This window comes from Manacus vitellinus, unplaced genomic scaffold, assembly GCF_001715985.3.
Source record: "Manacus vitellinus isolate BGI_N305 unplaced genomic scaffold, ASM171598v3 scaffold_47_pilon, whole genome shotgun sequence".
Classification (NCBI taxonomy): Eukaryota; Metazoa; Chordata; class Aves; order Passeriformes; family Pipridae; genus Manacus; species Manacus vitellinus.
Genome location: NW_021940585.1, coordinates 5,918,764 through 5,933,173, shown reverse-complemented (window position 1 = coordinate 5,933,173; position 14,410 = coordinate 5,918,764). Strand labels below are relative to the sequence as shown.

The 14,410-nt window shown below is 52.4% G+C and overlaps 1 protein-coding gene across 6 annotated transcripts in view; it reads right to left on the bottom strand.

Moving 5' to 3' along the window:
- The window catches only part of SCUBE3 (signal peptide, CUB domain and EGF like domain containing 3), a 40,204-nt gene extending 26,240 nt beyond the window's left edge, over window positions 1–13,964 (bottom strand). For 4 of the 6 annotated variants that reach the window (XM_018079710.2, XM_008934326.3, XM_018079715.2 and 1 more), the window contains exon 1: window positions 3,726–4,027. In XM_018079710.2, the coding sequence (XP_017935199.1) occupies window positions 3,726–3,810 (85 nt within the window). In that variant the 5' untranslated portion in view covers window positions 3,811–4,027. Of the gene's footprint in view, window positions 1–3,725; window positions 4,028–12,720; window positions 12,872–13,881 lie in introns of those variants that run through there. The other 2 variants (XM_029962552.1, XM_029962553.1) reach the window with 2 other exon arrangements.
- Window positions 13,965–14,410: the final 446 nt, after the last annotated feature.

Sequence of the window (14,410 nt, the reverse complement as noted above, 5' to 3'; positions counted from 1 at the left end):
GTCGCTTCAGCCCAATTCTGTCACCATTTCCCCATGAAGGGTTTGATGCTCCCCACCAGCAGCATGTTCATCTCCCTGGGGAATTGTCATTGCTGTTGTTGTTTCTTTGGCTTATCAGGCTGATCAAGCCTTGCTTTAAAAAATGTGTTTGTTTGGTTTTTGCTCTGGGAGTAGCAACTGCAAGATCCCCAGCAGGGAGATGGCCTCCCCGGAACGTGGCCGGACATCCTCCAGCACCACCAGACAGAGCAAACCTTATTTGCCATCCCAGGCTTCTCCTAAAGCTTCTCGGGGGACTTATAATTTTGGAAGTGAAGGTTAAGGTCATTCATGCATGTTTTTTTCCTAAATGGATTACTCTAGTGTGACTGTCTGCAAAGGAAAAATCTCTATAAAAATAAAAGGAAAAAGACCCTAGCAGTTTGGAGACAGCAATACATCGACACTGGAAGACTCAAGGTGTCTGAATATTTATACTCCAGTTGGCAGTTATAAAAAAACTCTTCTTCCCTCCTTGTACCCACCCCCTCCCCTTTTTAATCTCAGTACAGGCACGTTAGACGCCCTCAGTCAAAGATCTCCTTTGAACTGTGTATGTGAAATGTTTACAGTTTTACATTTCATATTTCAGCGGGGTGGAGGGGACAGGCACAACAGTCGCACACTGTGAATGCCGGAGAGGGAGGAAGGCAGAGGCCAAGGGGGAGGAGGTTTGGCGGCAATGGGAGGAGAATCAAACACCATCTCCACACTGCAATTGGAAAATTTTAGACTCCTTAAAAAAATATTTAAAAAATAATCCCTGGTGGCGTAGGCTCTGCAGGTGCATCCCACTGACACTGGCCCCTCACATGGGATGGTGGCTCCATCCACCAGCACCAAAAGGGCTGGCGTTACCCACGGGTGACCACTGAGTGACCAGCAGGTTGGACTGGGGCCCCAGTCCCACACAGAACCCTGCACTGGGTCTGTGGGAGTGCCAGAGGCTACAAACTGGAGTGCTGAGGTCCCCCAGGGAAATGCTGCATCTCCCTCCCAGCCCCATGCCCTGGCATCATCTGAGGGCATGTGCAATTAGTTGCAGGGAGAAGTGGCAAATCCTGGTACATGTCCCCAGTGATGGGGGTGCTGCCAGAGGGGCCGGTGCTGCCTGGTACAAGAGGAGGCTGCAGAGCTGCAAGTCCCTGGGCTCGGCTGTCCCAGGGCACAGGGAGGGACAGATGCTGGCAGGCAGTGGGCAAGCACACTGCTCTGCTGAGAGAAGAGCTCAGGACAAGCTCCTCTGCCTGGCAGGCTGTGAGATGGACTGACAGACAAGGGGCTGAGACACTGGGGGTGACATTATCTGTCCAAAACCCAGGGGAGCAGTGGGCATGGCAGTGTTTGGGCAGCTTGGACTGGGGGACCAAGAGAGAGTCCATCCCAGCTGTGAATGCATGTCAGCAGCCTCCCTGTGGTTACTTAGATTTATATTGCCAGTACTCCTCTTGAAAGCTTTCCTAGCCCTAAGCTGACCCTGCAGCCAGACAGGTCTGCTGGCAGACACCCTCCAGGCCCAGCAGCCGGTTCTCTAAATCCTTCCTTCCCCACAGACTAAACTTTCTGGGGTAATTCAGTGCAAGAAATGAGCCAGCAAGCCTGACCCATGGCACAACGTTATCCCAGGAAGACAAGGCAATCCAACGGGAGAGGAGCCCTTCCCAGCCTGTGACAGTCACCTGGTCAGAGTGGCTGTCCCCAAAAGGGCAAAGGCTTCGGGGTGATGTGTCCCCATCCTTGGGGCATCGCCCAGCACATATGTGGGGGTGCTGATGCTTTTCAGAAATATTCTGCTGAGACATGTCCCAGATGCACAGGGCAGCTTTGAGGAGCTCAGTGATGCTGGCAGGAAACCAGGCAACAGCAAGTTCCGAGGAAAGGCACAGGTTGTACCTGTCATCAGTGATGCCCTAATGATGCCCATGAGTTCAGTCTCATCCAAAAAGGATCAGGATCGGGTCCATCCCTGCCCAGAGTCCTTGCATGCCCACGGGCACCAACCTTCTCCCCTCTGCAGCTGCTTCCCCCTCCCCAGCCCACAGAATCCCCCAGCAGCAGCCTTGGGGATTAATTCCCCACCACAACTCCCCTGGCTGCCAAGTGGCCGGACACCCAGGGGCAGCTCGGTGCCTGTGCAGGACCAGGAGGAGACAGCACCGTCCCAGGCACACATGAGCATGCACCCCGGTGCAGGATTGAGCTCACCTCTCTCCACCCCCACTCCACCCCTCTCCTTCCCTGAAGGGATCTGTCAAGTCTCTGCACGATGGAATTTCACTTTGCTATTTTAATGCAACTCTGGCTCAGGCTTAAATGGAACTGGAAACCAAAAGGCCTTAATAAATAAATATTATGATAAGAAATGAAAGCAATGCATACACTCAAGATAATTTGAGGGGGGATAAAAACCTAAGCATTCCTTTCTGTGCCTAAATCATAAAGCTTCACGTGAAGCTGGATGTCTTCTTACCAAACCTTTGCCCTGGAAAATCTCTCCTGCTTGCCCAGGCTGCCCTCCTGAAAAGTCGCCTATTGTTTTAGAAACACTTTGAGCCAGATAAGACAATAGCCTTGAAATTCCTTCTAACTTTGTCGGTGACAGGGCTCGGGTGACCCTGCGCATGGCTGGAATCCGCCTATAAGAGATCTTTCATTATATTCTGGGCTCTGAGATTTCATTCACACGCTATTTAACCTTGCCGTACGCACAAACACGCAGCTGCCACAACAGCACAGCCAGAGCCGGGCTGGAGAAATCCTACATACTGTAAGTGCTACGGAAAGAAAAGAGAAAACCCAACAGATGGTACAGATAGTGGCGAATTAAGGAGAAAACCCCCTTTGAGGCAGCCAACACCATCATGTATAGGGCTGTGTGTGCCCGTGTGTGCGCGCGCACTCCCGCGCGTGTGTATAGAAAAAATCCGAGCTAAATATAGAGGTGCTATAGAAAAGCGAAGGTATAGACAGACCATACATAAAGCTCTGTGTGTACGTCTGTGAAGGGGAGGCTCTGGTTCAACACGGGAGTGGTGAAACAGAAAAGCCCGAAGTTGATAAGGATGGGATGTACCTCTCTTTCCAAGAGACAGGGAAAGAGCTCCCTTATTTTTCAGGCTTTGCTGTGCTCAGCTCCCCGAAGTTTTCTGCTGCCCACACCCCTGGAGCCAACATCTGAGATTCCCCCACGCCGATGTAAAGCCCCTGAGCACAGATGCAGCCTCCCGGCGTTATCGACGCCCGCTCCGCCATCCCTGCCCTCCAGCCCAGCCCGGGGCAGCCTCCCTGCCTGCACCGCCCTGCTCAGCCCCCTCTCACAGACACCGAAACCAGCAGAGCCCCCCTAAGCCCCTCCAAACAGCCATATTTTCCCTGTGATGGGTGCAGACTTGTTTGCCCACCCTAATTTTCTGCCTCTGCACTCCCTGCCTTGAGATAAAGAGTCCAAACAAAAAAACCCTGAAGTCTAAGAAATGCAACTCATTAAAGAGTTTACAAACCCAACCCCAGTCCAAGGCAGTAGGAGAGAATATCTGGAAGCGACATTTAAAATCCCCTCCACTGTTTGTTGTTACTGCTGCTGCCTTCTCCAGCCTGCACTTAAACCCCAGCTCTAAGGAGGAGATCCGGCTGCCCAATCCACACATCAAACAGTAAACCTTCAAGCAGGGAAGATTTTCTCTTACCTTGACTGGCTTTATTTGCCAGAGTGTTTCCAGAGTGGAGGAGAAAGAAAAGGATGGAAAATCCAGCAATCTGCAAAGCTCCCATTGCAATCCCAGTCTGCAGGGAGGAGCGGGGGCAAGAAGGGGGATTTCTAGTGCTTTAAAGGAAACAAGGGGCTGAGCATGCAAAGGAAAATCAAGGGGAGGAAGGGGGTCTCTCCTTGCCGTGTGTGAGACAGAGGAAGGGAAGGGAACTGAACTGATGGAAAAAGCTGCTTTGGGTTCAGTTTGGGGCTCTTGGTGTTGCTGAAGAGAAGAGAGCGAGGGAGGGAGACCCAGGGCAGTTGGAGGAAAGTGGACTCTATCGCCCTCTCTCTGGCGGCTGCTCTGATCCCTTCTCCTTTTTTTTTTCCTTAAATAATCCCAGCCAATTCCAGTTTTGCAAGAGCAGCAGCAGCAGCAGCAGCAGCAGCAAGCAAGCAGCAGCAGCACTGAAGGGGGGAAGCAGGCGCCTTGCCCTGGTGCTGGGGACCTGGGAAAGGGGAGTGGAAAGGAGAGCCCCATCCAAGCAACGCCCTTTTTCTCTCTCCCAGCCTTTCTTTCTTTCTTTCTTTCTATTTGGCTTTGGTTACTCCTTCCCGGCTCCCCCCCTCGCACCCCCAAGGCTGGGCTTTGCCTGCAGGAATTTACAGTCTGCGCTGAAGGAGAAGGGCCAGTAGCCATGGAGACTGCTTCCCTGGGAGCAGGGAGGTCAGGCGGAGACCATGGGCGATCAATGCATCAATGCAAAGCCCCCCGCAACCCCCAGACCCACCCGGCACCTCGCAGCCCCTTGGCCAGCCGAGGGCTTGAGGTGGTGGCAAGGGGAGGGGTGCCGGGGGAGGCTTATGGAATGAGAAAAGGCAAGGGGTGGACAAGAAAAGGGGAAAGAAAAAAATATATATAAGAAAAAAACCCAAGAGCTTGCAGATGGCACAACCCGGCTGGGCTTGGCAGCTGCGGGAGCATCTCAGAGTTGTGGGCCAGGGGAAAGCAGGGCCAGAGAGTAGCTCTGCTGGCTGCAGGGAAAGGTGGGAGGAGGGACTGAAAATAAGGGTGGAGGGAGAAGAAAAAGACCATTCTGAAATATTTGAGGGATTTTGTTTGCTTGTGGGAGCTTCTCATAGCCTGGCCTTCTGCAGCTGGGGGCACCCCAGGCAGGCAGGGGGACCCCTGCCCCACTCCATGACCAGGAGGAAGGTGTGCAGTGATTCCACCTGTCCAGGGATACAGGGTCCCACAGCCGCAGCAGCCACCATGCCCACAGGGTCATCCTGCCCATGGGCTCCTCCCAGCCCACCATGCTGCCCCTGCACCCTCCTGTACCCCCTTTTGTCCTAATAACACCTAAAGATACGACAGGGGGCTGTAGGCAATGGAAAATATCCAACCTAGCCAAGGCTCCCGCTGCATAGAGGAGGGTCTGCAGCTGGATAGGAGGATGCTGAGGAGTCCCTGGGTCTAGTCATTCTTTCCCCAGAAAAACATCCCTCCTTGGGCTGCCCTCATTGGATGGGGACCTTCCCTTTGAGAGGGGGTTTGCAGGAGCAGGTCTGCTCCCCTGAGCCACACCAGTAATGCAAACCCATCCCTGGTACAGCCAGGCTCCAGGGCAGCCGGGAAAGGGCAAAGGCGTGGGATGAGTGATTAGTAAAGTTGCAAAAGAGTTTTACACATAAAAGTACGAATGCAGAGGTGTTGTCCTTAGGATGTACTGGGAGAGGACCATGACCAGTGGGAATGTGCTATCCCGCTTGGCACTGCCACTGGAGGAAGCCAGCTCCAGTCTGTGCCAGGAGCTCCTGGGGATGAAGGCTCCTCTCGTACTGTGCTGAGTGGGAAGGAGCCCTGGTCCTTGCATTCCACATCCTGGCACGAGCTGAGACCATCCTTAGTGGGGTGCCACCACCCTCCCACGAGCATCACTCTGCTTTTCTTTCCGGGCTGGGATTTGCTGCATAAACACGAGTCTCTTATGGCTGTTGCAAGAGCAGAGTCAAAATGGAAACTCTGCGCTGGGTTACGCCGGCAGACCCTGTGCCTGCCACCGCACCTCGCACCCCATCCTGTGATCTTTATCATCATAACCAGAGGAAAACTAAACAGTCCTCCTTTTTTTCCCTCTAACCTGTCCTCTAAATCTGGAGACCAATCTCTCGGCAGGAGGAACAAGACCTTCAGCAATGTTGATTTATAATTGAGCTTCTAAATTGCAGGTTTACGCATTAGTATAAACACCCATAAACCAGCCTTAAATACACAGGACCGTGTGTAATTAAAACACCAAAACACCAGGCAGCCACGTGACAGCATGGGGGGATGAGCAAACCTCCTCACTTGTGCCCAGGCTGCCTCAGTGGAGACTAGTCTCCAGCCAAGTGCTCCCAGTTAAACCAGTGCCTTGCACTGGGGGAAGTGGGTCTTGCCCTTGAAGGCAGATCCTTGGCCAGCAGAAGCCTTGCTCATGCCACGCGAGCCAAGGGGCTGACACCCACATCTCGCTCCTCCAACGGGCTTGCAAAGCACCACAGCAAAGCAGCAGGGTTGGGGTGAGCTGCTGCTGACCAGGAACGCACTAAAATATTATATGATCTTGCTTTCTTCCCAAAACATGCTGCCTGGTCAAGCGGCCGAAGGGCCGACAGAGGCGTCAGGGCTGTGCACGCTGCGGTGCCCCTCCAAGTACAGGGGTGTCCCCCTGCCCCATGCACAGATGGGGAAAGTCAGGCAGATGGAGACTCCCGAGATCACACACGGAGTCTGGACAGAAGGCCATGAATCACACCTGAATCACCTGCAGGACAGCCCTGATGGCTCCTCACCAGCTCCTGCTGCTGCCACGCGGAGCTGGCATGGATCTGTTCCAGGGAGCCCTCTCTGAAGGCCTTCACAGGCACTGGGACAACCCTGCCAGCCCGAGCCTTGTGAGTGTGTGTGTGTGCATGTGTGGCAGGGAAGGAGGTGGCAGGACTCTCCTCCCCGCTGCCTCCACTCCCCGTTGTGCACTTCTGGGCAAAATCCATTTGCTTTGGCTTCATGTAGGGCCAGAAGATTCGGCCCATTGTGCTGCGGCGCTGAAGAGCCAGCAAGGAATTGTCAGCCATGCTGAAACGGTTACATGGGGAGTCATGAAAATTTACTGCACCACACTCCAGTCCCTCGCCAAGAAATAAAAGCAAAAGATCACAACAGGCATTTTTTTAATTTGAAGCAAAATTAAAAAAAGAACGGATCTGCACTCAGAAAACAACAACCACATCCACAGATCAAAGCAGCTGTTCTCCTCTCATTCAGGGTTTTAAGAGGTTTCTGCAGCTACAGAGATGTTTACACAGGGAGAGAGATACATACATTGTGCTCTCTTGATGCTGCCTCTCCCCCCTTCATCTGGCAAAACATTCCCTGGGAGGCGATATGAGGTCATTCCTAGCCCCTGTCTTGTTTTCCTCAAGCTGCAAGGCTTCGGGGCAAGAGGCAATTCAGTTCCCATTAGCACACACACATTTGCACTTGGAACCCTCCCATGTACATTTTGCTGGGGAACCTTGGGATGGACAGGGGACCAGCCCTCATCAGTTTTTTCCCCGAGGGAATTCCAGCAGCCAGAGCTGACGAGAGAGCCAGTGGCTCTGACAAAGCTCCTGGGAAGGTACGTGGAGCCAGGAGGCGGGCTGGCATCTTCTGCAGACCAGCTTCTTCTGCAGACCAGCCACAATGTTTCTGTGGCTTCCACCACTTTTACGACAAGAAGGCTGAATGGCTCTGGGGAGCACTAATGGACTGTAAAAGGTTTTTTCCCCTCTGCCTCCTTGGCTTGAGCCCAATTCCGAGCAGCACTGAGCCCCACTCCAGTGCTTGTGCAGGGACGGAGGCTGTGGGAATGTGCCAGGGCAGGCTCTGCCTTCACCTCGGCATCAGCACATTGGTCCAGCTGCTCCGTAGGCAGCACCCGCTTTGGCAAACGGACAAATTCTGGCTGTGAGCCAGCCTGCACTGTCTGTGAACTGAAAAAACCCTCCGAAACAAATCTCCCTATCTCTAGCATGAATTCAATGCCATGTGCTAGGAACGAGCTGCGTCTCCAGCTCGGACTGCACGTGCTTGCGTGATGCTGAGCCAAAAGGTGTTTCTGAGGCTGCAGAAGAAGCTGCTGAGAAGCAAAACTCCCCAAGGCCCTTAGGGCCTGCAGAAGCAGTGATTGAATCAGGCAGGGATATTATAGGCAGAAGAGTGAACTGGGAGATTTCCCTTTCCCTCTAGTCCACAAGGACAACACTGCCCATTCGGGGCAGGACCCCCTCTCCCTGCTGCAGCGGGGTGTTGGATGCTGGCACCGTGTCCCACCCTGCACGCTGGAAGGTGTCGGGTCCAAGAAACAGCAGCCCAGACATTTCAATGCCCCAGTGAGGGCTGTAGCCTACAACTTGGAACAGAATAGACTATTTTTAAAAACAGAGAGGAAAACACAGTATTCCCAGCGACATGCCAACAGCCCAGGCTCGTGCGACCCAGCCTGTCCCCAACGCTACGTCCCTCATTTCCCCTATGGTTTGATCAAGATGCCTCCAAGGTGGGTAGAAAAGCACCAAGTAACACTAAATGAGTGCCTGCACCCTGTGACACCTTTTTTCCAGTGTCACGGAGTTTCCTAAAACGCTGTGTGCGAAAGCCCTTGTTTGTAATTCCCAGTTTGCAGCAGGAGAAGGTGACACACGCTGAGGTGAGGTGACTTACCCGGCATCATCGGGAAGGTCAATGGCAGCGCCAGGAATAGCCCAGTCCCCAGTTAACCACTAACCACACTTATCCCAGAATAAGGGTCTCTTTTTCCAGCTAAATTTATAACAGCTTTCCAAGTGACATAAGGTCTTACAGAAATAGGCAGGCTTTTATTCCAGAATAATTACTGGGAGATTGGACTGGAGTGTGTATAATTACACTGGTGTCACTGCTGCCAGCGAGTCGGACCCTGTGCCACTGGGACACTTGCTGCACACTCCCTACAGCTTTTATCTCATCCTGCTTTTACACGAGTGTGTGTATGTCAGCTGAGATCATCAGGGTGTGGGTGGAGAAGGAAGGGGCTTTGTGTAGAAAGGAAAGCGATGTATCACTCTCTAAAGCTCTGTTAATTGCATTTCCCATGGAAGATATCCTGATAAAAGGTCTTCAGCTACTGAACTCAAAAGGAGTCTTTTGGGGGGCACTGGATTGCACCCCAGATGGAATCAGCAATGCTCTGTGCATCTGCTTCAAGTTCATCCCAGACACAGCTTTGGAGCAGGTGTTTTATTTTAAATACATTTTACACCCCACATCAGTAAAATCGAGCTCTGAGTCCAGGTCAAGGCCTGAAACACATTTCTGACATAAGCTGCGGGGACACATTGTACGTAAACACCCTTTGAAAGTAACTTCTGTGTTTATCAGGTGTTGATGTGTCTGGGCATTGGCTGGAATGGTGCCTGCCAGGAAGGGGGCTGTGGGGGCTGTACGGGGCTCTGGAGGGCTGCTCTGCCACCCCTGGCCCTGGGGCCACACACCATGACAAGGCAGGGGTTAACTGTGACACCGCGGGAACTCCAGGACCCAAACGCACATGTTTAAAAGTAGCACTTCTCTCCTTAAAATAGTTTATGAATCTTACTTGGGGATAAATCCAACACCCTGCAGCAGAAGGAGACCTATTAATTCCTGAGTTTTTTCACGCCGTAGTAAAGCAGCGGTTTTATTTGCCCGCCTTGTGTAAGATGTCAGTCATTTTCCCACTTGCATTTCCATCTACAATTTAACAAGGCAGCAGTTTATTTCCAGAAGCCCCAGCCAGACCCCAGCCAACTGCGTCAATATTTTGTTGCTTACACAAACGCCACCATTAGAGTCAATACCCCATTCTGGGGGAGGCTTTTTCCCTTTTTTTTGGAAAAGGGTTCCTCTGGGATGATGCATGTACAGCTCTGGAAGTATGAAAGGTAACAGCAGCCTCTCTGAGCGGGTACCCGGTGCAGAGACGTTGCTGAAATCATGAGCACACTGCTCAGGGCACTGACCTGACCAAAGGCATTTGCTAATTAATTCATTCTTCCAAGAGACTTAACTGCCTCTTGCCTTCGGAAACCAAGGCAAACCCGAGCCAAATCCAAAGCCTGTCAGAAAACAGGGAGAGACCCTTATTGAGTGCAGAACACTTCAGAGGTGGGAGTTGGCTCCCGCTCGTCTGGTGCTGCCGCGGGGCCGAGGCAGGGCAGGCGTCCAACCCCGAGCGGCCGCTTCGCCCTCCCGCAAGGTTCCTCACTGCCACTTTTGGGACAGAGCAGGGAGGCAGAGCTTGGCCATGCCGGGGCCTCCCCACCTTCTTCAGCCTCCCCCTACAACACTGCTTTGGGATGTCTTCCCTGCACTGCAGCTGGTCACGGGTTGACCACGGCTGCTGCCTTGTTTGATGGTTGCTCCTGCAGCCTGCATCATCCTGCTGCCTTTGGCAGGTTCTCCCAAAAACTCTCAGAGATTTTCTGGTCCAGTGTGAGCTCGAGCTCAGCACGGCAGGTTCACCCCTCTGCCCCAGCCTCCCGACCACGGCTCTTGAGCCACGGGGCCCTCGAGGCACCCCTAGCACCTCCCTGAATCTGCACCCATTGGCACCCACAAAAGCTGGGGGATTTAACCCCACTCATGGCTAAAACATCTGACAAAATCCCAAGGCCAACACAAGCAGGGGAACAAGGGGAACCTAAAGAAAAAGGTTCCACCAGCCTGGGCAGCTGGGGAAGCCCTGCAGGATCTCCTCTGTGATCCTGCATCAGACCACTTTCACATGAGAACAGAGCAGGCTTAGTGTGTCAACAAGCCCCAAACACCGAGGGCAGCTGGAAGTCAGATGACATTATTTTTTTTTTTATTTAAAACAAACTTCTTAACCTACAGGAAAGTAAACGTTCTTCTAGGATGGCCAAGAAAACCATGCTGGGATTTTCCAAATGGGCATGACTGACTGTTTATGAGCAGAGGCTTCCAAACGCAGGAATAAATGGCTTGCTCTCAGCAGGTTTTCCTTTCTATATTTACCCTCACCTGAAATGAACACTATTGCACACTGCAACACTTATTCCCTCTGATCAGGGGAGCAGGCAAAGAGACTAACCAGCCACAACACGTCAAACAAATTGTTAATCTGGTGTTTGCACGGGCAGGGGGAGGAGGGAGTCCCCTGGGTTTGGGGCAGGGCCCAGGTCCTGCTTACAATTCCCATCCCAGCTTGGCAGGAGCACTTTGCTTGCCTGCTGCTGCTTCTGGCTGCCAAGAGCTGGAGCTGGGTCCTTCGTGGAACTGATCTGTCACTTCCCAACAGGTCTCAAGTCCCCTCCCTGCGGCACCTGAGCACCCCTGATCACAGGCAGCTGGTGGAAAGGGCTGACAGCTGGTGCAAGGACCTGCCCGAGGCTGCACAAGAAGCTTAGAAAAGGCAAGAAAGTGTGCCCAGATCCCAGGAGAATGCTCAGGCATGAGATAACCCTCTCCAACGGGCTGAGCTTTGCAATCCTCGTCCACAAGTCCCAGTTTCCACACTGGGTGTTTCTCTGCCTGTTCTCAAGGTGGGAAGTCCCTACAGATGCAAAGGTGTGGTCCCTCCCAGCAACAGGTCGCCAGCAGGCACGAACTGTCCTGCTGGCATACAAATTGGCCATGAAAGACCTAAAAGTTTCTTTGACAAGGGGCTTGGGGGGGCTGAGCCATTGCAAACCAAACCTTACCATGAGGCCAACCACTCAGCTGTAAAATCTCTCCTAATCCCAGCCCTGGGGAAAGGAGAGGACGGGGAGATCACCTGCCTCTCCAGGATGTCACCCACATCACATGGCTCCCTGGGTCATGCTCACACCCACCACCACCTTCAAATCTGGGCTTGACCTCCAGTTTACCTTGAAGTTCACTAATTGTGCCAGCTCTGGCACACTGGCTGAAAAAGGGGTTCACATCGTCCCAGGAAGAATGGGGGACATTAATCCCCCGTGGCAGTAGGGGAGGTTGATCAGTACACAGGGGCTGAGGCCACCGAGCCCTCAAAGAGGCCCTTGGATGTGGGCAGCAGGGCTTGCATGTATTCATGCCAGGCAGGACCTGTTTTTTTGTGGTTTTTTTTTTTTTTTTCCCAGCTCTAACTTTTCACTTTTGAAAAAGTCTGTCCTTGTTGGAATAGCTGAGCAAACCCTTCCCCAGCCAGCCATTCCAAGAGAATTTGTGTTAATCCAGATTAGTGAACATAAAGCAATCTAGATAAACCGCATTAAGCCAAAAACACCTTTGAACTTTTCTTTTTTTTTTTCAATCACAATCCCTACCCGAGCACTGTGTGTGGTTTGGGCCTCCCCAGAGCCGAGCTCTGCACCGACCCACAATTAAATCAGCAAATACAAAGATCACCCAGAGCCAGTGGCACCGGCAGCGACCTGGCACGTGGGGCCCAAGAGCAGTTCCGGGTCCAGAGGCATCCAGAGGGGTGAGATGGCACAAGAATCATGTCCTCAGCTCCAGGCACATCTCCTGGCAATGATGCCTGGGCTCTAGCCTGGCTGCCTACATGGCTGTGAGCCAAACCCCTCCAAGCCTCAGTTTACCCAGCACCAGCCCATCTCCTAAGTACACAGATGACAGATTGGCCTGAAACACCCTGAGACCAGGCACTGCCCACAGGTGACTGGACAGGGTGGGTAATGGTTTGTCCCCACAGCTCGGACACGTGCACTGTGACTGAGGTGGCAACAGCCAGGTCATGCATACGGGATGTCTCATGGAAAAGGTCACACACCAGTTCAGAAGCAGGGAATTAACAGATACCATAGTAATTGGTGAAGCACGTGGCTTATAACGGGCACATATATGCCTTGACACCCACGCCAGAGTCATCACAGCACCAGATACTCAATTCTCCAAAGAACTCCCAACCAAAATCAGACCCAACACCAAGACATCCTCTCACCTGGACAAGGTGGACAACACCCCTTCATGCGCCTGCCAGGATGCCGGGAGCTCCTCAGGATCCAGCTGTCTGCCCACATACTTGCACCAGCATCCAGCACAGGAACAATCCAAACCTTGTCTGGTGCCCCAGGAGCTCCTGCAAAAATAGCTTTCCTAACTGATGGGGCAGAGAAAAACTCCTGGCTCTCCCCTCCACACCCTCCCAAAACACCTGCTATCGCTTTCTGCCCCCATTGCCCTCCTCCTTGAAGGCTGATTTCTAACAGCCACAGCTGTAGCTTGTAGGCTCCAAATTTGGAAGCGGGGGCTGTGACACCAGCTGGGCTCTGCCTCTCCTCTTGGGCCTGGGTTTGCTATTTTGCAGAGAACCTTCTGTGGCTGCTCAGCAGGGTGGCTCACAGCTTGGGGCACTGTGCTTCGCTCCCAGGTCATTTGGATTGGGATACCCCAGGAAGTTTGCTTTCGGCTGCCTCTGGCCGTGCGTGGGTGTGCAAACAGTGACCAGTTTCACTGCTGGTTCGACTCCTTTAAATGGGGACTTTCATATTTGTCAGGCTTGGAAAAACATCACCATCTTTTAAACAAAAAATCCATTTCCTCTTCCATGGGGAAGGTGTTTCTGTTTGCACTGGCAGGCCCTTCCCTGCTGCTGCGCCCAGCACAGTTGTGCCGGTGGGGTTGCAGAAGTGTGGCTGTTCCACTGTGGTGGAACTATGGTGAGTTCCTACTATGGTGAGGATGCTCCAGCTGTGGAGCTCTCTCTGCTCCTGCTGGGAAAATGGGAGCCTTCTAGGAAAGCTGAGCCCTCTGTACCAGGCTGGGTTTGATTTCTTAGGGAAATTCCTTCAAACAGGGCAGAGGATTTGCATGGACTCTCCATGGCCCCTCATCAATGCCATTTGTGGTGCAGATTTGTAGCTCAGATGGTTCTTTTCCAATGTGATCATCAGGGTTACAAATTTCTGAGATGATAAAAGGGCAAATTGGAAATCTCCCTATGGAGTTTGCTGCCTGACACTCAAGTGCTCACCCTGAAAGACTCAAAATCCCAATTTCCTCTGTTGGGATTTCAGCTAGATGGCTTGGCTAAAATAAATGAGATTATCCTAATCAGAGAGATGGATGGAGTTCATTAAAACAGTAGATTAGAAGAACCCACCCTGCCTATTACCAGTGCTCCTGAGGTCTTCTGCCTTTCTGGCAAGTTAAAGCCACTCAGGAATTAGACTGCTTTGCAGAAATCTGCAGGAAATGCATTAAAAATACATACTGCTATTACAATTCTTCATGTCACCAGTCACTTGGGAGAGGAAACTAATGAAGGGAAAATGCATATATATTTAAATACTTACAATTAACTCCCCTGGGATCAGGATTTATGGGCTGGGAGCAGTGGGCCCTCCTCTGAAACAGAGACAACAGCAAACTTAAGTCCCCTCAGGAACGGTGAGGAAAATGCTTTTTCCCCACCCTCACCTTTCTCACCTGAAGCTAAGGATCAGAAAAGGGCAGAAGGTGGGTCTGGCACTGCACAAAGCTGAACAGGGAGCACTGGGGGAAATTCCTGTGCAGGATTTGGGCCAAACTGGTCCCATGAGGAGCGTTACTGGTTTTGTTTCTCATGACCAGTTGCTTTCCTGCTCACGAGCCATTCCTGTGGCTTTGAGCAGCTGCCCTATGCCCTGCCT